This window comes from Portunus trituberculatus, chromosome 20 (genome assembly GCF_017591435.1).
Source record: "Portunus trituberculatus isolate SZX2019 chromosome 20, ASM1759143v1, whole genome shotgun sequence".
Taxonomy (NCBI): Eukaryota; Metazoa; Arthropoda; class Malacostraca; order Decapoda; family Portunidae; genus Portunus; species Portunus trituberculatus.
Window position 1 is genome coordinate 13154442 of NC_059274.1, and position 21910 is coordinate 13176351.

The 21910-nt window shown below is 39.2% G+C and overlaps 2 protein-coding genes across 3 annotated transcripts in view; both read left to right on the forward strand.

The window, feature by feature from the left end:
• Positions 1-18177, forward strand: part of LOC123506443 (PR domain zinc finger protein 15-like) — a 34101-nt gene extending 15924 nt beyond the window's left edge. For both annotated transcript variants that reach the window (XM_045258530.1, XM_045258532.1), the window contains 8 exons: positions 134-269; positions 1054-1157; positions 12223-12369; positions 13609-13762; positions 14614-14756; positions 15139-15286; positions 15743-15951; positions 16800-18177. In XM_045258530.1, coding sequence (XP_045114465.1) covers positions 134-269; positions 1054-1157; positions 12223-12369; positions 13609-13762; positions 14614-14756; positions 15139-15286; positions 15743-15951; positions 16800-17858 — 2100 coding nt within the window. In that variant the 3' untranslated portion in view covers positions 17859-18177. The remainder of the gene's footprint in view (positions 1-133; positions 270-1053; positions 1158-12222; positions 12370-13608; positions 13763-14613; positions 14757-15138; positions 15287-15742; positions 15952-16799) is intronic.
• The window catches only part of LOC123506444, an 85458-nt gene continuing 81531 nt past the window's right edge, over positions 17984-21910 (forward strand). Inside the window, exon 1 of the mRNA XM_045258535.1 lies at positions 17984-18116. The gene's annotated coding sequence lies outside the window, so the exon portion shown is untranslated. The remainder of the gene's footprint in view (positions 18117-21910) is intronic.

Here is a 21910-nt window from a genome sequence, read left to right on the forward strand (position 1 = left end):
GGTAAGAGTTAGAAGGAACACAACAATGATCACTTGCAAGCTTGAAGCAATCCTTTATTCCTGGCTGTACCCTACAATTGTATTGCTAGATAGATTACTACCTACCGTTTACTTGTCCCCATTTATGGTACAGGTGTTTGCCCGCAAAGAGAGTCTGCTGAAACATCTTTGTCCTGGGGAAGGGCAGGAAGCCAGCCTTTCCTGCCCTGTGTGTGGCCGAACCTTCCTTAACCCTCAGCTCCTGCACCAGCACCACCTCAAGCATCAAGGTGATCTATTGGCCTCTCTTTAACACCATTGCTCCCTGTATTACTACCACATGTCCTTGTAACACCACCACTGGCCAATACAATACCACCACATGTTCCAATACTATCATATACTCATTTTCCTGAAACACCCACATATGCCCCAATACTACAAATACATGTCCCTCTAACACCATCACACACTTCTTATGATGACACCACATGAGTCCTGTAATCTAACCATATAGCCCTGTAACATCATTGTATGGAATGTTTAATACCATCTCATGCCCTAGGAACACTACTACTACATGATTCCTGTATGTAACATTATCACATGGTCTATAACACCACCACATTACCTTGTAATAGCATCATGTGGTTTGTCCATATAACACCACCATGGAACCTTTATAACACCATCACAAGGCTCTAGCAGTGATAAATCTACATACCAGTCTAGCAATTCCACATGGGTTGGTTCAGACACACCACAATAATATGCACTGAATCTTGTATGATTTACACATGGCAGGTTGTAATGCTTATGTTGTAGTGTTTGTTTGTATGAATGTTATTCCTTATTTGTTGACAGTGGCAGTGTTCTTTCAGTAGTTGTAGTGGTGGTTATAGTGTGGTGCTAAGCACTAGTTATGATGTGATTGTGGCAGTTATTGCAGCAGTAATGGTGATGTGGTTGATGAAGATCATAGCAGTGGTTGCAGTATGCAAGCTAATAATAAAAGTGAGTTTTAAAGTAAAAGTTATGAATTGCAGTGAATGAGAACATTGTATCTCCTGTCAGGCTCCAAGAAATGTGAGAGATGTGGCCGGGTGGTCTCTTCACAAGGTGCATTGCAACGCCATATGGCCACCTGCCCGTCTGTGCAAGTCACTAAGTGTTATCAGGTAAGTGTGTGTATTTACCTAGTTGTTGTTTTACAGGGCCTGGGCTTTATGCTCGTGTGGCCCTGTCTCCATATCTACACTTGTCCAATTTCTCTTTAAAACTATGCACACTCGTTGCTGACACCACTTCCTCACTCAACTGTTCCAAGTTTCAACACATCTTTGCGGGAAACTATATTTTTTAACATCTCTCAGACATCTTCCCTTCCTCAGTTTCTTACTATGCGATCTTGTGCTTCTAATGTCATATTCTTCTTTCAGGATTAGTTTCTCATTATCCAGTTGATCCATTCCATTAATCAATTTATAAACTTGTATCAGATCCCCTCTCTCTCTTCTCTGTTCCAGGGTTGGTAGATCCATAGCTTTTAGTCTCTCCTCATATGTCATCCCTTTAAATTCTGGAACCATTCTTGTAGCCATTTTTTGTAGTCTCTCCAATTTCCTTATGTGTTTCTTTTTATGGAGGTCCACACAACTCCTGCATATTCCAATCTAGGTCTTATTTTAGTACTTATCAATTTCTTCATCATTTCTTTGTCCATATAGTGAAATGCTAATCCAATATTCCTTAGCAAATTATATGTCTCTGAAAATTCTATCAATATGGCTTACTGGTTGATTGTTTTCTTCCATCGTCACTCCCAAGTCCTTTTCCTTTTTACTTTTTCTAGTTCTACTCCATCTCCCATCTTATAGATTCCCACTGGTCGTCTTTCACTTTTTCCCATTTCCATGACATGGCTTTTGTCCACATTGAATTCCATCTCCCATTTTTTACTCCATTTCCAGATCTTGTTTAAGTCTTCCTGCAGTATTTCACAATCCTCTTTTTGATTTATGACTCTGCACAGTTTCGCATCATCCGCAAACAGATTTATGTAGCTGCTCACTCCCTCTGGCATGTCGTTTATATATATGAGAAAAGTATTGGTGCCAATACTGACCCCTGTGGCACTCTGCTGTCTACTGCTCTCCACTTGGACTTCATATCTTTAACTACTGTCCTTATTTCTCTCCCCCTCAAGTAATTTTCATCCATCTCAATGTGCTTCCTTTTAAGCCACTCTTCTCCTCTAACTTCCATAGTAATCTTTCATGTGGCACTTTATCAAACGCCTTTTTTAAATCTAAATAAATGCAGTCAATCCATCCCTCTCTCTCTTGTACTTTATCAACTATTCTAGAGTAGAAACTCAATAAATTTGTTACACACCCGACCTTTTCTAAAACCAAATTGGCTATTTGTTAATAATTTGTTGTCTTCAAGAAACTCAATCCATTGTTTCTTTATTATTCTTTCACACATCTTGCATATTACACTAGTTAGTGATACCAGTCTGTAATTTAAAGGTTCTTCCTTCCTTCCACTCTTATATATGGGAACCACCTCAGCTCTTTTCCATTCTACTGATACTGTTCCATTTTCTATTGAGCATTTTATGATGTTGTATATAGGACTTGCTAGTTCTTCTCTACATTCTTTCAGTATTCTGCCTGAGACTTCATCCGGTCCCATTGCCTTCTCCTCATCTAATTCCGTCATCAACTCTTTTATTTCAAGCTTGGTTACTTTAATCTCTTTCATATAGACAGTCTCTATTACCCTGTGGTCTTTCAAATTTGGATTCCTTAGTAAAGACCTCCTGAAATTTACTATTTAACAGTTCTGCCATACTTTTGGGTCTTCCACCATCCGTTCTCTCCTTTTAACCTTTCTATTGTTTCTTTTTGCCTTATTTTTCCATTTATGAATCTGTAGAACAATTTTGGTTGTTCCTTACATTTTTCGACAATGTCCTTTTCATAGTTCCTTTCTTCTTCCTTTCTCACCTTAGCATATTCATTTCTTGCTGTTTTGAAGTTTTCCTTATTTTCTGGATTTCTGTTTCTTCTCCACCTTTTCCATGCTCCATCTCTTTTCTCCTTTGCCCTAGCACACCTTGCATTAAACCAATCTTTCTTTCCTTCTTCTTTAGGTCTATATTTTGGGACATATTCCTGACTCCTGTTTTGTATATTTCCAAAATAAGTTATATTTCTCTTGCACCATCTTTGAGTTTTCCATCTCCTCCCAGTTTACGTTTTAAAATAGTTCTTGAGATTCTCAATATCAGCCTTTCTGTAATTTAATCGGTCTCCTTTGTATGATTCATCTCTATCTTCCTTTCCTCTTCTATATCCATTTCTAATATTACATGGTCACTCTTTCCCAATGGGCACTTATGTCTTATATCATCGTTCATTTGTATATCCCTTGTAAAAACTAGGTCCAATCTCGCCGGCTCATCTTTTCCTCGTTTTCTCTGAATTTTGTGTTTTCCTTTACTCTTTGGACCATCATATTATCTATCATTAGATTCAGGAATCTATCTCTCCAGGCTTCTTCCTCCATACCACTTTCATAATTTTCCCAGTCCACCTCCTTACAGTTGAAATCTCCTACCAATATCACTTTTCTCCTTTCTTGTAAGACTCCTTATTGTGTCATCTATCATATCTTTATATTCTTGTTTGGTCCATGAATTTGTTTTTGGTGGCACATATGTTCCAATGATTGTTAACTCCTTTTTATTAATATGTATCTTAATATACAGTATTTCTGATTTTCCTTCCCCAAACTCCACTTGATTTACCACCTTCTCTTTCCTTAACATCATCATGACTCCTCCTCCTCTTTTACCCACTCTGTCTCTCCTCCATATATTATACCTTTTATCTATGTCTATTTTTATTGCCTCATTTAACTTAGTTTCCACCAGGCATACAATATCTGGTTCTTCTTTCTTTATGTAATCTCTTAATTCTAATTTACTTGATAAAACCCCATCTATGTTTGTATACATCATTTTAATCTCTTGTTCTTATCATTTTAGTTAAACTTGCTCCATTTTTTCTCTTCTTCTCTTTTATATACCATTTCCTTATCCTGTCTCCTATAAGTCTCCAAAAAAATGCCTTCTTCCCCTCCTCTGATCTTTCATTATTTTTTTCTTTTGCTTCTGCCACCAGTTCATTGTGTCTCTTCCTTTCCTCCTCGTTTCTATTTTTCTTTATATATATATATATATATATATATATATATATATATATATATATATATATATATATATATATATATATATATATCACTCTAACTAAATTCATCTGTGCTGTATACCTCTCACCTAATTCCTCTGACTATGTAAAATTCTTTGACTATTTGACTTCCAAGGTGGAGCACATCTTATCTCACTTTCCTTTGCTGAGATCTCCATTTTAGATTTCAATGTTCACCACCAGCTTTGGCTTTCATCTTCTTTCACTGACCAACCTGGTGAACAAACCTTCAACTTTGCTATCCTTCATGACCTAGAGCAGCTAGTGAAGTTCTCACCCGTATTCCTGACCGCCTTGGAGACACGCCCAACATTCTTGATCTTTTCCTAACCTCCAACCCTTCTGCTTACTCTGTTAAACTTTCCTCTCCGTTGGGCTCCTCCGACCACAATCTAATTTCCGTTACCTGTTCTATCACTCCAGTGCAGCCTCAGGACCCGCCTAAGCGGAGGTGCTTCTGGCATTTTAACTCTGCTAAGTGGGAGGAACTAAGGCAGTACTATTCTGATTTCCTTGGGATGATTATTGTTTTCATGTCAGAGATCCTTCTCTTTGTGCCGAGCGCATAACAGAGGTGATTATCTCTGGCATGGAGCTATACATTCCTCATACTTTCTCTAACCCTAAAGCTAAAAAGCCTTGGTTTAACTCTGCTTGTTCTCGTGCTGTCAATGATAGAGAGGCGGCTCACAAACGGTTCCGTAGCCATCCAACTGCTGAAACTCATGCCCTATATATTTCTGCCCGTAATCATGCCAAATCTATTCTCCAACTTACTAAAAACTCTTTCATCAATAGAAAATGTCAAAGTCTTTCCAATTCTAACTCCTCTCGAGATTTCTGGCATCTAGCCAATAATATCTCTAACAACTTTACTTCTTCGTCTTTCCTCCTTTACTTCATCCAGATGGCTCTACAGCTGTCTCTTCTTTTCTAAAGCTGAACTCTTCGCTCAAACCTTTGCTACCAACTCAACTTTGGATGATTCTGGGCATATTCCTCCTACTCCTCCACCCTCTGACTACTTCATCCCTAAAATTAAAATTCTTTATAAAGACGTTTTCCTGGCCCTCTCTGGCCTTGATTCTCGGAAGGCTTACGGTCCGGATGGAGTCCCTCCTGTTGTTCTCAAAAACTGTGCTTCCGAACTCGCTCACTGCCTGGTCAAACTCTTTCATCTGTGTCTCTCTACTTCTATTTATCCTTCTTGCTGGAAGTTTGCTCACATTCAACCTGTCCCTAAAAAAGGTGACCACTCCAATCCTTCTAACTACCGCCCTATAGCTTTGATTTCCTGCCTTTCTAAAGCCTTTGAGTCTATCCTTAATAGGAAGATAATGAGGCATCTATCAGCTCACAACCTTCTCTCTGATTGCCAGTATGGTTTCCGTAAAGGCAGATCTACTGGTGATCTTCTTACTTTCCTAACTGAATCTTGGTCATCCTCTTTAGGGACTTCGGTGAAACCTTTGCTGTCGGCCTTGACATATCGAAAGCCTTCGATAGAGTCTGGCACAAATCTTTAATTTCTAAACTACCCTCCTACGGATTCTATCCTTCTCTCTGTACCTTCATCTCCAGTTTCCTTTCCGATCGTTCTATTGCTGCTGTAGTAGACGGTCACTGTTCTTCCCTAAAACTATCAACAGTGGTGTTCCACAGGGTTCTGTCCTATCACCCACTCTCTTTCTATTATTCATCAATGATCTCCTAAATCTGACTCAATGCCCTATCCACTCCTATGCTGATGATACCACCTTGCATTATTCAACAGCGTTCAACAGACGCCCAACCCAACAACAATTAAATGACTCAAGGCGAGATGCTATAGGACGCCTAACTTCTGATCTTTCACTTGTTTCTGATTGGGGCAGAGAAAACCTGGTTTTGTTCAATGCCTCAAAACTCAATTTCTACAACTATCTACTCGACATAACCTTCCAGACAACTATCCTCTCTTCTTCAATAACACTCAACTTCCCTCTCCTCTACATTAAACACACTCGGTCTATCCTTCACTAAAAATCTAAACTGGAAATTTCACATCTCTACTCTTGCTAAATCAGCTTCCAAGAAGTTAGGTGTCCTATGGCGTCTTCGTCCATTTTTCTCCCTCCCAGCTGCTTGCTCTGTACAAGGGCCTTATCCGCCCGTGTATGGAGTATGGCTCTCATGTCTGGGGATCCACACACACAGCTTTACTAAACAAGGTGGAATCTAAAGCTTTTCGTCTTATCAACTCTTCTCCTCTAACTGACTGTCTTGATTCTTTAAGTCACCGCCGCAATGTTGCATCTTTATCTGTCTTCTACCGCTGTTTTCATGCTGTCTGCTCTTCTGAACTTGCTAACTGCATGCCTTCCCCTCCTGCGGCCTCGCTGCACAAGACTCTCTACTTCTTCTCATCCCTATTCTGTCCATCTTCCTAATGCAAGAGTTAACCAGTATCTTCACTCCTTCATTCCCTACACTGGTAAACTCTGGAACTCTCTACCTGTGTCTGTATTTCCACCTGCCTATGACTTAAACTCTTTCAAAAGAGGAGTGTCAAGACACCTCTTACGTTAACTGGACCCTCCTTTTAGATTTTTTGTTTTTCTCTTTCTCTACTTTCCTTTTTAACAGGGCCTGGCAACCAGCGGGATTTTTTTTTTCCAACACTTTGTTTTCCTTGGCCAGTGCCCTTGTAATGTATTTCACACATCTTGCATATTACACTAGTTAGTGATACCAGTCTGTAATTTAAAGGTTCTTCCTTCCTTCCACTCTTATATATGGGAACCACCTCAGCTCTTTTCCATTCTATTGGTACTGTTCCATTTTCTATTGAGCATTTTATGATGTTGTATATAGGACTTGCTAGTTCTTCCTTACATTCTTTCAGTATTCTGCCTGAGACTTCATCTGGTCCCATTGCCTTCTCTTCATCCAGTTCCTTCATTAACTCTTATTTCAAGCTTGGTTACTTTAATCTCTTTCATATAGATTGTCTCTCTATTACCCTGTGGCCTTTCAAATTTGGATTCCTTAGTAAAGACTTCCTGGAATTTTTATTTAATAGTTCTGCCATACTTTTTTCTTCCACCATCCCGTTCTCTCCTTTTAACCTTTCTATTGTTTCTTTTTGCCTAATTTTTCCATTTATGAATCTATAGAACAATTTTGGTTGCTCCTTACATTTTTCACAATGTCCTTTTCAAGTTCTTTTCCTCTTCCTTCCTCACCTTAACATATTCATTTCTCGCTCCACCTTTTCCATGCTCCATCTCTTTTCTCCTTTGCCCTTGCACACCTTGCATTAAACCAATCTTTCTTTCCTTCTTCTTTAGGTCTATATTTTGGGACATATTCCCTGACTCCTGTTTTGTATATATCCAAAAATAAGTTATATTTCTCTTGCATTGTCTCTGGATTTTCCATCTCCTCCCAGTCTACGTTTTTAAAATAGTTCTTGAGATTCTCAATATCAGCCTTTCTGTAATTTAATCGGTCTCCTTTGTATGAATTGTCTCTATCTCTTCCTTTTCTGTATGTGTGTGTGTGTGTGTGTGTGTGTGTGTGTGTGTGTGTGTGTGTATTTACCTAATTGTATTTACCTAATTGTAACATACGGAAAAGAGCTATGCTCGTGTTGTCCCGTCTCCATATCTATTAATGTCCAGCTTTTTCTTAAAATCATGAATATTCCTTGCGTTGACCACTTCCACGTCTAAACTATTCCATGCTTCCACCCTTCTATGAGGGAAGCTATATTTTTTCACATCTCTCCTATAAGTGGCCATTTTAGTTTTTCCCATGCCCTCTCGACATTCTTCCATTCCACATACACAGATCTTCCCTATCCATTTTTTCCATGCCAATCATCACTCTGTATATTGCTATCAGGTCTCCCTTTCTCTTCTGTTTTCCAGGGTTGGAAGTTGCATTCTTTTCAGTCTGTCTTCATAAGTCAAATCTCTTAAGTCAGGCACCATTTTCGTTGCAGCCCTCTGTACTTTCTCTAGTTTCCTTATGTGTTTCTTTAAGTTCGAGCCCACTGTATTGTTGCATATTCAAGCCTCGGTCTTATCATTGCAGTAATTATTTTCTTCATCATTTCTTCATCTAGATATACGAACGCCACTCTTATGTTCCTCAATAAGTTCAATACTTCTCCAATTATTTTGTTTATATGTCTCTCTGGCGATAGGTCATTGGTAATTGTCACCCCAAGGTCTTTTTCTTCATGACTGGTTTTATGTCTTCATTTCCTATCTTGTACATACTCCTGATTCTTCTTTCACTCTTGCCAAACTCTATTTTCTTGCATTTTGTCGTGTTGAACTCCATTTGCCATGTACAGCTCCATTTCCATATTCTGTCCAAGTCTTCCTGGAGTAGTTCGCAATCTTTGTCACATCTCACTTTTCTTAACAATTTTGCATCGTCTGCAAATAGGCTCACATAACTGGACACCCCATCCACCATGTCATTTATGTAGACTGCGAACATTACTGGTGCCAACACTGATCCCTGTGGAACTCCACTCTCCACCAATCCCCATTCTGATGGTCTGTCCTTAATTATTGTTCTCATTTCTCTTCCTACCAAAAGTCTTCCATCCATTTTAGTAAACTGCCATGCACTCCTCCTACCATTTCAAGTTTCCAGATCAGTCTCTGGTGTGGTACCTTATCAAAGGCCTTTTTTAAATCCAGATATATTCCATCAGCCCAACCATCTCTTTCCTGTATTACATCTATCACCCTCGAATAGTAACATATCAGGTTTGTCGTGCATGAACGCCCTTTCCTAAAACCAAATTGACACTCACAAAGTATGTCATTTTTCTCCAAGAAGTCTGTCCATCTAGTCTTCACCACCCTCTCACACATCTTAGCTACCACACTTGTAAGTGACACTGGTCTATAGTTCAATGGGTCTCTCTTGTTACCTGATTTATAGATTGGGACAATGTTAGCTCTTTTCCAGTCTTGGGGCACTACACCTTCCCTTAATGAGGCATCAATTACTTCACAAACTTTTTCTGCCAATTGCTCCTGCATTCTCTTAAAATCCATCCTGATACCCCATCAGGTCCCACAGCTTTTCTCACTTCTAAACTCCCCATCATGTTCTTGATCTCCTCCACAGTTACTTGAAACTCCTTCATAATCCCTTTCTGTTCCATTACCAGTGGTTTGTCAAAAGCAGTCTCCTTTGTGAATACCTTCCGAAAGCATCCATTCATAGCCTCTGCCATTTCCTGGGATCTTCACTGTATACTCCATTTACTTCTAAACTTTCAATACTTTCTCTATTTTTGATGTTGTTGTTCACATGTCTGTAAAAAGCCTTGGTTGGTCTTTACATTTATCAATTATATCCTTTTCTTGTTTCTTTCTTTCTTCTCTTCTAATCAACACATATTCATTTCTTGCTCTTTTGTAACTTTCCCACTGCTTAATCCGTCTTTTCCTTCTCCACCTCTTCCATGCATCCTCTTTTCTTGTTCTAGCCTTTTCACATCTATCGTTAAACCAGTCCTGCTTTCCAACTTCTCTATGTTGTCTTATTGGTACAAATTTTTCTCACCTTCTTTGTATATTTTTATAAATTCCTTCCACTTTTCATTTGCTCCTTAGCACTCTTGAATTTCATCCAATTTGTCTCTTGAAAGAATTTCTTTAGGTTTCCAAAATCTGTCTTGGCATAATTCCATCTTCCCACTTTATATTCTTCATTTCTTCTAGATTTCTCTTCGTCTATCACCTTGAACTCCAAAACTGCATGATCACTCTTTGCTAAAGGGCACTCCACCCTCATCTCCTCAATGACCATTGGCTCTGTACTAAAGACCAAGTCCAGTCTTGACGATGCTCCCTCTCCTCCAAACCTAGTATCTTCTTTGACCCACTGAGTTAACACATTTTCCATTGCCAGTGTCAATAGTGTATTTCCCCATGTTGTCTCTGATCCTTCCATTGACCAGTCCTCCCAACACACCTCTTTACAATTAAAATCTCCCATCATTATAGTTCGTTCACAGCCACCCAACATTTCTTCCAGACATGTTCCTGTATCACTTATCATTTCTTCATATTCCTGTACTGACCATGCATTTGTCTTAGGTGGTACGTACACCACTATGTAGTGCCTCTTTTTTCCTTCATTAGTTTCTGCTCTGATCTTTAGCACTTCTGCCTTTCCCATACCTTTTTCACTTGATCCACCTTTATATCTTTTTTAACCAGCAACATCACTCCTCCTCCCATCTTACCTACTCTATTTCTTTTCCAAACGTTATATTTCCCTTCTCCAACCTTCATCAGGTCTTCTCCTCTCTCAGTTTTGTTTCAGTAAGACCCACAATATCTGGGTTCTTGTCCCTCAAGTAATCGTTGAGTTCTAAAATCCCCGATATCACTCCATTTATGTTGGAATACATTACATTTCGCTCATATGTAAGTTTCTTTAGTCCTTTCTTGCTGTACTTTTCTGGGTTATGAACCACTTCCTCAGTCTCATATCCAAGATTCTCCAGAAAAACTCTTTCTTCTCTTCTTCTGTCCTCTCTTCATTTTTTTCAAAGCCTCCTTTCTCAACTCATTTAACATTTCTCTTTCCTTTTCACCGAGATCTCTTCTCAACCAAATCTTCCTTGTTGTTTCCTGCTGGGCTAGCCTCCATGACTTCTCCACCAATTCATCTACATCCTTTTGTGACTTAAGTTTGATTCTTATTGGCCTCATACCTTCTCTTGTGAACTTTCCAATTCTATGGAAGTCCTCTATTTCTTGTACTAGGTCTTTTCCTCCTCTTGCACCACATTAATGATATTATTTATCACCTTTTTATGTTTTTCTCTCTCCATTTTACTCGGTGTCTTATCCTCCTCCACACCAAATATCACCACACATCTCTTTTTGTCTACAGTTTCCCTCACCAATGTCTCATTTGACTTAATAACCTTCACCACTTTCTCAGCTATCTTCTCTTCTATGATCTGTTGATCTATAATTTCAGCAAGGCCCAAAGTTTTCTCCCTGACTCTTTGATTTCCTTTTCCAGACTTGCAACTTTGTAATTTACCTCCTTTCTTTCCACTTCCTGACTTTTTTCCATTCAGCCTGCTTCTCCATCACTTTTCCTAGAGATTCTCCACATTTTTCGCAATTCACTTTAATTAGCTTAACTTCCTCTTTCAGTGCTGCATTTTCCTTCTTCATATCGGCACAGTCTCTTTACATTGTCATAACTCGTTTCCAGGCCCTCATACTTTTCAAACAGTTTTCAATTTTACCTTCTAACTCCAGAATTTTCTTCACATAAGTGCTCTTCTCCATTATTCCTTGAAACCCTGTGAAGTCTGATTCCTCTTTCGAGTTCACGGCCGCCATGTTGCGCAGACGTAAACAAACCAGCTGATGGCTCAAACGCAGGCTACAGTTTATATTTACCTTCACTGGACATTATTTTGCTAATCAACAGTTAACATGACTATATGGAGACGGGACAAACATTACCAGCTCCTTTCCCACCTTGGTTACTCTTAGGTAACTGTAGAATTATAGATGATTGCTCTGGAGCTCAGCGACCACCTCCGCCATCGACGATGTGTGTGTGTGTGTGTGTGTGTGTGTGTGTGTGTGTGTGTGTGTGCATTTATAGATAGTATTACTATATTTTTGTGTTAAACCCTGCAACACACCTTATCACACATATTCAAACCAATATTTTTATACAAAATGATAAAGCAAAAAATTTTATATCTGTGTAGAGCTTTTTTGACTTAGAATGGCTTCAGTTATATCACAAATCATGCACTTCATTACATGCATGTCATGCAGAAATAATAGTTTACCTAGACTAATCTTACTTAACTTGAATTGAATATGATTTATGATGAAATTGAATTACATATAGTTGATCTAATCCAGCCCAACCATACTTAATGAAGCAAGCAACATTTTTTTCATGGTGACAGTGTGAGGTGTGCGGGAAGCAGCTGGCCTCTGTAAAGCAACTGGAGAGTCACAAAGCACACCACCGCCAGCAGCACCACTGTCACTTATGCAACAAGTCATATAGTAACCCGTCCTACCTTGCCCGGCACCTGCCCCTCTGTCGCCAGGTGAGGCAGACAAGCTACTCTAAAGTATTGATCAAGAGAAGACATATTAGGAACTCATTTGCCATCTGTTATATTATTTAATAAATCTAAAGGCAAGAAAGGATGTTGGTGTGGTATCTTTTTTTTTTGGGGGGATGGGGGACGGGTGGCCTATAGTGCCTGTAGGCATACTTGAGGAGTATATATTGGAAGTGCTGTTCAGCTTCTGCCCATTAGTGGTGTAGGCAATTTTATTTGTAGTGGTACCCATATTAGGGCCCATATCACCACCCAAGTGCATCTTTGGTGGAAGAACCTAGAACCTGGGTATCATGGTGAGATGTAGGTAAATTTAAACCACTCAACCAATGGCATAACTTCAAAGCAGTATGTGGTGGGATTCGAACCAACGTGTGGATGTCTGATCGATCCCATGCTCACCATCTTATCCACCATGCCACCGCCTCTGTTATTTTACCAATAAAAATGAGTTGAAATTTGAGAAAGTTACCTGTTGTTAATTAGGGTGAATGTATATCTTGTTTTTTCTTCCAAAATCATGACAGTATGTTTGTAGTTGTATTCAGTGCATTCATGATAATTTTTTACCTTGTTGATACAGAAAATTATATTACTGCCATTGTAATTGTTTTCAAGGACACAATATACACAGACTCAAAAAGTATTGTTACATGTTCAACACCATACAAACTAAATTCAAAGATGGATCCATATTATATTATAGCAACACAAAATAAGTTTAAACATATAAGACTAAGTTATCATGCCATTTTAATTGTAATTGGCAAAGTTGCCACATAGTATCAATTTAAGATTTAAGTGCTGAATTTATACTGCTCCTGACAAAACCTTTTTTTTTTTTTTTTTTTTTTAATGCAATAGTGCCTCAAAGAGCATATATAGGAAGTACTGTTCAGCTTCCACACATTAGTGGTGCAGGCATTTATTTATAGTGGTACCCATATTAGGGCCCATATCACCACCCAAGTGCATCTTTGGTGTAACCACCTAGAATCTGGTATCATAGTGACATGTAGGTAACTTTAAACCACTCGACAAATAATGTAGTTTCAAAGCAGTATGTGGTGGGATTCGAACCTATGTGTTGACATCTGCGTGATCCCAAGCTCACCACTCAACATTCATTGAGTGACGCTTAGTAAAGGAAAGAGAGGGAGGAAATTATGTCTTGATATACATGTTGACCATTCATGTTCATATTTTGTCTTCAAATTCCAGAGCCACCAGTTGTTTTCCCTTGGCCATGTAGCATGTGAAGATTGTGGCAAGGAATTCACTGATGCCTCCGCCTTCCGTACCCACCACCACACCCACACACACCCTTTCAAGTGCTCGGCATGTAATCACAGATTCCAGACCCGTGTTGGCTTTGGTGAGTTGGTGCTTCAGTGTGGAGAATTTTGGTGGTGGTTATTTTTGTTTATGTAGCAGCCATGTGTTGGTGGTGTTCATATAATGGTGGGTCATTAGGCTGTACACTACAGTCTCTAGTAGTTTCCTTTTAGAGTGCTATATTGTGAGGATCCTTTGGGTACTTTATTCCAAATATTCCTGTAATGATAGGTGGAAAGCAGTGGGAGCAAGGATGTTAGATGGATGTTCGTTTATCTGATGAGTTTCAATTTCCTTGTATATTTGTATCAGTGGATAATGTAATCATGGTTTTGAGTTATCAGACAGCACAGTTGTGACTATGAGAGGCCAGAATAGGGGAATGCTTAATGTGCACAAGGGATACTGTAAAGGTTTAGGGTGACTAAGAGAGAGCTGGGTAAGTTGATGGTGAGTATTTGTGATAACACTTGTGGGTTAACAACAATAGTGACAGGTTTCCAAGCCTCTGGCACATGACATATGTGCTCCCTGGGAGCACTTGTTTTGTTGTGGGCTGGATAGATGGCCACAGATCAACTTTATAAGGAACTATGAATTATCTATTATTTAAATAAAGACCAAGTGTGAACTGTATTGACAAGAATAAAAAGTTTTTGATATCACCTTTTAATTCTGAAGTTATCGTCACATTCAGTGATGAGCAAAGATGATCACCATCTAGGATTTCTTTTTGGTATCTTTGCTCATAGAAATGAGAATGAAACCTATGTTGGGATATACTTAAGAAAACCTTATTGTTGAAATTGACTCTTGTGTAGTACCAGCTTAACCAATAAGTTGTTCTGATGATCATAACTTTAAAAGTTCTACATTTTAAATCTTCCACAGAGATACATGTTTGTGAGGTGGAGCAACAGTGTGACCAGTGTGGTACCAACTTCCGTTCCCTCCAGGCACTCAATAGACATGCAGCAGTGCATGGCCCCCCACCCTACTCTTGCAAGGCATGTCGCCGCTCCTACTATAGGAAGGTGAGTAGGATAGAGAGAACAGATAGAAATAGGATGGAAAGATTGCATTTTCTAGGAGTTTGAAAGAAATGACACCACTTTAAGGGTATATTTTTTATCCTAACAGTATGAAAGTATTATGTTATTTGCCATAACTTAATAAGACACTTAGTCTGTACCTTGAATGCTATTTTTTGCTCTTAATTATGTCATTATTTAGAATGATTAGGAGCAAAGCAATTAAGGATGTTTTGTGTACATGCAATGCATAAACAAATTGTTCATTAAGGTGAATTATATTGTAAGTCACACCTGGATTAATTAACAGAATATTGGTAATATGCAATAATGTACTATAGCAAAAAGAATGTATCTTGTTTATGGCAATGGTTGTGACTCCCAGGAGAGCCTTGATCGCCACAACTGCAACATCGAGGCTGAGGTGAAGGAGACATCACAGACCAAGGAGGAAAATCTGCACACATGCAACATGTGTGGTGCCCAGCTAGCAACTCGCCACAGCCTCACCACACACCTGCGTTCTGTCCATGGTAGGCTTACCTTATGTGCCATAATCTCTTTGTTATGTTAATAATATATTGTTTGGGTTGTTTTCATCGGTCATAATGTAAAGCATTATATACTTGTCTCATATGTTTAATATTATTATTATTATTATTATTATTATTATTATTATTATTATTATTATTATTATTATTATTATTATTATTCTAAATATTCATCCAACTTGATATGGGAGATCTTACATTATTGTAAATGGTACTAGAATGATATATTGTTGTGTATGTACATAGACACAACAACCTCCTTTAGATTGTAAGTGAGGTTAGAGAAAGCAAGAGAGAACAGAAAATTGTCTGGTGTCATTGGCCTGAGACACCTGGATTTAGTAAGCAGGGTAGGTGTGTTTACCAACACTGATGAAAAGAAGATAACGATAACAGGTCTGTGCTATTATGTTGTGGTAACTGTGGTGATACTTCCAGGACAGTCAAATGGGAAGGTGCTAACTTGTGAGACTTGTGGCAAAGTGTTTCACCGACGTGATCTGCTGCAGCAACACCAGGCAGTCCACGGGCCACCTTCACTGCCATGCCCCACCTGCCACAAGCTGTTCAAAACACCCAAGTCTCTGGAGGTACACAGCCTCATTCACCTCAACATCAAGCGATTCAGCTGTAAATACTGCAGCAAGGTGATTTTACATTTGTCAATTATGTTCTTGTGATTCTTTCCCTCTTCCCTTTCTTGTAATTCTTTTCCTCTTCCCTATGTATCTCCATGTATTTTTTTTGCACTGTATATTTCAGCCATCTCCCTGGATCTCTCTTCCTCCAGCTCTTCTATGCCCTGTCTTCTTTCCTTTACTTCTCCACACATGTTGAGCCACTCTTTGATTATGACTTATTTCAGCACTTTCCTTTATGTTCTTTTTATTAATTAAATTGACTCCACCATCCTGCTTATCTTTCCTGTTTTTCAATCAAATATTGTAATGTCCATCCACAACGATGTGCAGCAATAGTTGACTGCTTTGTTTTGTTTCTGTTATTCTTATTACATCAGGCTTGTACACCTCCAGATAATCAGTTAATTCCTTGATCACTGAGATAAATCCATTCTTCTCAGTATACGCTACTTGCAGTTTTCCTTTTCTTCCTTTTTCTCTTCCATGTACAACTTAGCATTTTTGCCGTCTCATATTGCAAGGGAAGTGTGCATGGTGCAAAGCATTGTGCAAACAGGACCTTAGAAAACCAAGAGTGTTTAGATAAGATAATTGAGTGGGAATGTATGTATGCATTTAGTGACTTAAATTTAGCTTTGGTTAAATTGGTCCAAGCAATGAAGACAGTGTTATGGTGTAGCATTTGTTTGTTTAACTTCTTAGTAATGTATTTCACCATCAAAGTGTGTCAGAATGCTTGGTTACTGTAACAATATTGTAAATTAAGTTTTCTTGGTAAATGGATAACAACAATTCTTTGCATAACAGTAATTTGCTTTTTTTTTTTTTTTTTTTTTTTTTTTTTTTTTCTTCAGAAATTCCATCAAAAAGTTAACTTAATTCGTCACGAAAGGAGTCACCTACCTAGAGGCACCGTCAAATGTCAGTACTGTGCCACCCACTGCTCCTCCACCGAGGAACTCAAGGCCCACCTGCTTTCCCACACGCTTTCCCAAGAAGACCAAGAGGAACAGCCTCAAGATGGAGTTCCTCTCACACTAATCAAGAAGGAGGCACATGACATTAAAATAGAGGAGGCCAGGGAAGTACTGCTACCACAGTTCACATCACACACAGTTGTTGATCCCCAGTTGAAATTTGTGCCTGGGAGCAAGAATGAGTTTGGAGGAAGTCAGACAATGTGTGACCCTGGCCATGTGCTGGATGCTAACTCAGGGCTGCAAGGTGATAGTGATGAACTGAAAATCATAGTGAAGGAGAGGACAGCATCCAGGTTGAAGGCTGAAATCAATAAAGTGTGCCCAGCTGTAGTATCTGGCTTCAGGACCAAAGTAGTGCATAGTGTGGTTCCAGTCATGGCCTCAGAACTTACACTTCAGGCTGCTGCTGTTCCCCATTCAGATGTTGCTAGCCAGTCTGCTGTCTTTCTACCTCAAAGAATCTCCAGCTTCTCTTTAGCTGCTGGTGAAGCTGCCTTGCCTGCTGAATACTTAGTGCCTACTAGTCCACCTACTTCAGCACCATCCCCTCACCACATTGGTAATTCAAGTGTTTTTAAGGTAACCAATGACTCTTTGAATACAGAAGGATGTCGCTTGCCCTCCAATGTGCTAATCACTAGTGCCACAGTGTCAGGCCTGGATGATACAGAGGACTGTCACTTGGGTGCTAGTGAAGAGTGTCATGAGACAGCTGAAACAGATCATGAGGTACACTTGCCTTCCTCCAGTAAAGCCAGCAAAGTGAGGCACTTAACACTAAGTCCTGGCTCTGATTGCCTTTACCAGCCAACACCTGTAACTGCAACTCCTGGTGCAGGAGGAACTCATGTGCATGATTGTCATGTGTTAAGTGGGGAACAAATTGTACAAAGTGTGGTACTGGTGGCTGAACCTCCAGTTACTGGTTGCTAGCTCACCAGGAAATTCTTTTTTTACTATGACTGGAATCTTAAGGAAGACTTATAACAAGTGATATGACTTTTAATTGTAGTAAATAAATACTCTTCAAAATGGAGCAGGCAAGCAAATGAGCAGTGTGATTGGATGAGTATGTACAAGGCACAAAGAAAAGGTGCTGGTATGCTAAAGAGGTGAAACAGCTACAACAAAAGTTATGAAGCAACAGGACTCACTGACTGGAGAATGTGCTGCCTGTGGTGCTTTCAGATGGTGAGTACCAACTTTGTACATAACTAAGCAGAACTGCCATTATTAAAGAAATTGATACGCACCTTTGCCAGATTATTAGACAACATTGGTCTGCACTTTATGACGTAACCTCATTATGATAAGATGGCAGGAAGACTAGTCTGATATATCTGAAAATTCATTAGATTTGATGGCTGTTATTTTTTTTTTATTTATTTATTTTTTTTTTTTTTTTTTTTATAACACTATAAAGGTGTTTAATGTATTCAAGGGTATCGGGTAGCAGTGACTACAGTAATAGTGGAAGTGGTAAGGTTTAGAAAGCTTGGGAGTATGAGTAAGGGAAGTACATGGTGTACAGCTGAGATTGAAGAAGCCATAAAAGAAAAAGAGGACACCATAGGAGAAAATGTTACACAAAAGAAAAAAAAAACAATTAAGGAGAACAGTATAAATTTTAGAATATGAAGGTCAAGAAACTAATAAAAGAAAGGAGGAGAGAGGGGAGTTGTGTAAGAAGATGAGTGACATGTTAATTGAGAATGCTTACATTACCTGTTTTGATTGGAAGTTGAGAGAAAAGAATTGAGGAGGAAAACAAATGAAAATATGAGAATGAAGAGAGAGCTAGATTTCTTGTAGGTAGCAAGAAGTTGAAAGGTTCAGAAAAAAAAAAAGGCATTAGGAATCAAAAGACAGCAAAGGAAACAAGAGTATTAAATGTGTATGAAAGGATGTAGAGAAGTATTTGGGGAGAGTAATTGGTAAGGAACATATAAGGAAAGTAATTATTAAGTATGGGAAAGCTGATGACTGAAATGGAATAACAGCAGAAGTAAAGAGATAAATTGGTTGTGGATTGGAAGCTTCTTACATGATATAGCATGAGGACAAAGAGAAGTACTTGATGAGTATAGGAAAGCAATCATTTTACCTCCATATTAAGGTAAAGATTGTCTGAATAAGCAGAATAGGGGATGATATATTTTGCTTTTTGCTTAGTGTTCTAGGAAGTCTGTGAGAGTTTTGCTTGATGGATGTGATTGAGGTGAAGCTAAGTGAGGAACAGGTTTTAGGAAAGGAAAAAGTTATGCATATAAAATGTTTGTAACTAAAATGGTAATAGAGGAGGAGTGGAGAATGGATAACAGCTTGTATGGACCAAGGGAAAGCATACAATAGAGTGGACATGAAAGCCCTATGGGATGTTAAAATTATGGTTTAAGGGTGAGGTGTTGAAAGAAACTGAAGCCTTTTACATGGATACATTTGTATATGTGTGAGGGTGAAGGAGGAAGTTGGAGAGAATTTTGATATAGGAGCAGGAAGGAGACAGGGATGTATGAGGTATGAACTATTTGTGAAAGGCTGTGAAACCAACAGAGTGGAGTGGGATGGGCTGTAGTAGGTAGCATGGCTTTATGGATGACACTTTTATTTGGAAATTGATAGAGTATTTCCATAGATGTATGCAAGGTGGAAAAAGAAGGTAAGTGCTGGGAGAACTTAGATGATGTTTGAGTAAAAAAGCATTGGATGTATTTGATTATAGAATATCTTATAGTGGGTTGAATGTGCCAGCTGTAGCCTGATGTGAGATGGTTACTGGAGGGAATGTACTGAAGGTGGTAGGGCTTTAATAGTTTTGAAGTTACAAATTTGGTTCTTACTGCTAGCCTACATGTTTTGGGCTTCTCTTGCTTGTAACTGACCATTAAGTATTACTGGTTGTGTTGGTTGAATACGAGCCTTGTTTATTTTTAGAGTTACTATATTTATTTAGTCAAGATTCATGAATTATTTCACACACACACACACACACACACACACACACACACACACACACACACACACACACACACACTAAAGGCTATGGATCTACCAACCCTGGAACAAAGAAGGGAGAGAGGGGATCTGATACAAGTTTATAAATTGATCAATGGAATGGACCAAGTGGATAATGAGAAACTAATCCTGAGAGAAGAATATGACATTCGAAGCACAAGATTGCATAGTAAAAAGCTGAGAAAGGGAAGATGTTTTAGAGATGTTAGAAAAAAATATATAGTTTCCCGCAAAGATGTATTGAGAGGTGGAACAGTTTGAATGAAGAAGTAGTGTCTGCAACGAGTGTGCATACTTTTAAAGTAAGATTGGATAAGTGTAGATATGGAGACGGGGCCATACGACCATAAAGCCCAGAGCCCTGTAAAACTACAACTAGGTAACTACACAGGAGTTAAGACAAATGTAAATCCAGCAAGAAACATAAGACAAGAGTAAGATATGCATACATACAGTTTTCTAGATAGAACAACAATTTAGAGGAAGTTACGTGCCCAAACAGTTTATTTTATTATTATTTATTATTTATTTTTTTCTTTATGGCCTACAACACTTGTAGGTAAATTTGAAGAGTATGGGAAGCGCTGTGCAGCTTCCACCCAATAGTGGCGCAGGCAGTTTTATTACCCATAGTAGGGCCCATATCACCACCCAAGCGCACCTTAGTGTAACCACCTAAAACCTGGGTATCATGGTGACATGTAGCTAACTTTAAGCCACTCGACAGGGATTCGAACTTACCCGTGGACGTTTGCCCGATCCCACATTCACCACCTTTTTCACTACGCCACCGCCTTTTTGAAGAAAAAAAAAATCTTACGAATATTGTGACAAATTATTACGAGCTACAGTAGAATCAGTCATATTAAATATATCATCGTCTTTAGAGGAAGTTATGTGCGCAAACAGTTCATTTACATAAAAAAAAAGGAATCCTACTTATATTGGGACGAAATATTACGAGCCACAGTAGAATCAGTTATATTACGAATAGGTACATATATCATCGTCTCGCCTGTTGCCTTCTTGGGCGTATGATGTGCGGGTGGCGGATGGGTGGAGAGGGGTTGCTGGTGAAAGTGGCGGGGCAAGCGGGGTGGCGGTCACGGGAAAGTGGATGTTGTGTGCGTTGTCTCTCACGATCCCGATGCGTCACCACTCTACTGTTCTTGATGCTCTCTCTCTCTCTCTCTCTCTCTCTCTCTCTCTCTCTCTCTCTCTCTCTCTCTCTCTCTCTCTCATGCATACGAAGAGGCAACACGGCAGAAAACTACTCCCATCCTCACACCACCACCACCCTCCACCTCTGACAGATGGATGCCCCGGGTGTAAGTAAATAAGTGGAATATTCTCGTAGAAAGCGGCGATGGGCATTCAGAGAGAGAGAGAGAGAGAGAGAGAGAGAGAGAGAGAGATTTTTAAAAAATTTTATATGTAGGGAAGAGGATCGGCCAAGAGCAAAAAAGAGTGCTGGCTCTAAAAAAGTGTAAAAGCGTCAGCCAAAGTTGTATGAATTAGGAAATACAGATGCAGGGAGGGAGTTCCAGAGTTTACAGGTGAAAGGGATGAATGATTGAGTACTGGTTAACTCTTGCGTTAGAGAATTGGACAGAATAGGGATGAGAGGAAGAAGAAAGCCTTGTGCAGCGAGGACGCAGGAGGAGGGGAGGTATGCAAAATCAGTAGAACAGTTAGCATGAAAATAGCGATAAAAGATAGAAAGAGATGCAACATTTCAGCGGTGAGAAAGAGGCTGAAGACAGTTAGTTAGAGGAGAGGAGTTGATGAGACGAAAAGCTTTTGATTCCACCCTATCTAGTAAAACTGTGTGACTGGAACTCCCCCAAACATGCGAAGAGTACTCCATACACGGGCGGATAAGGCCCTTGTACAGCGTAAGCAGTTGGTGGGGGGGGCGAGAAAAACTGGTGGAGACGCCTCAGAACACCTAACTTCATAGAAGCTGTTTT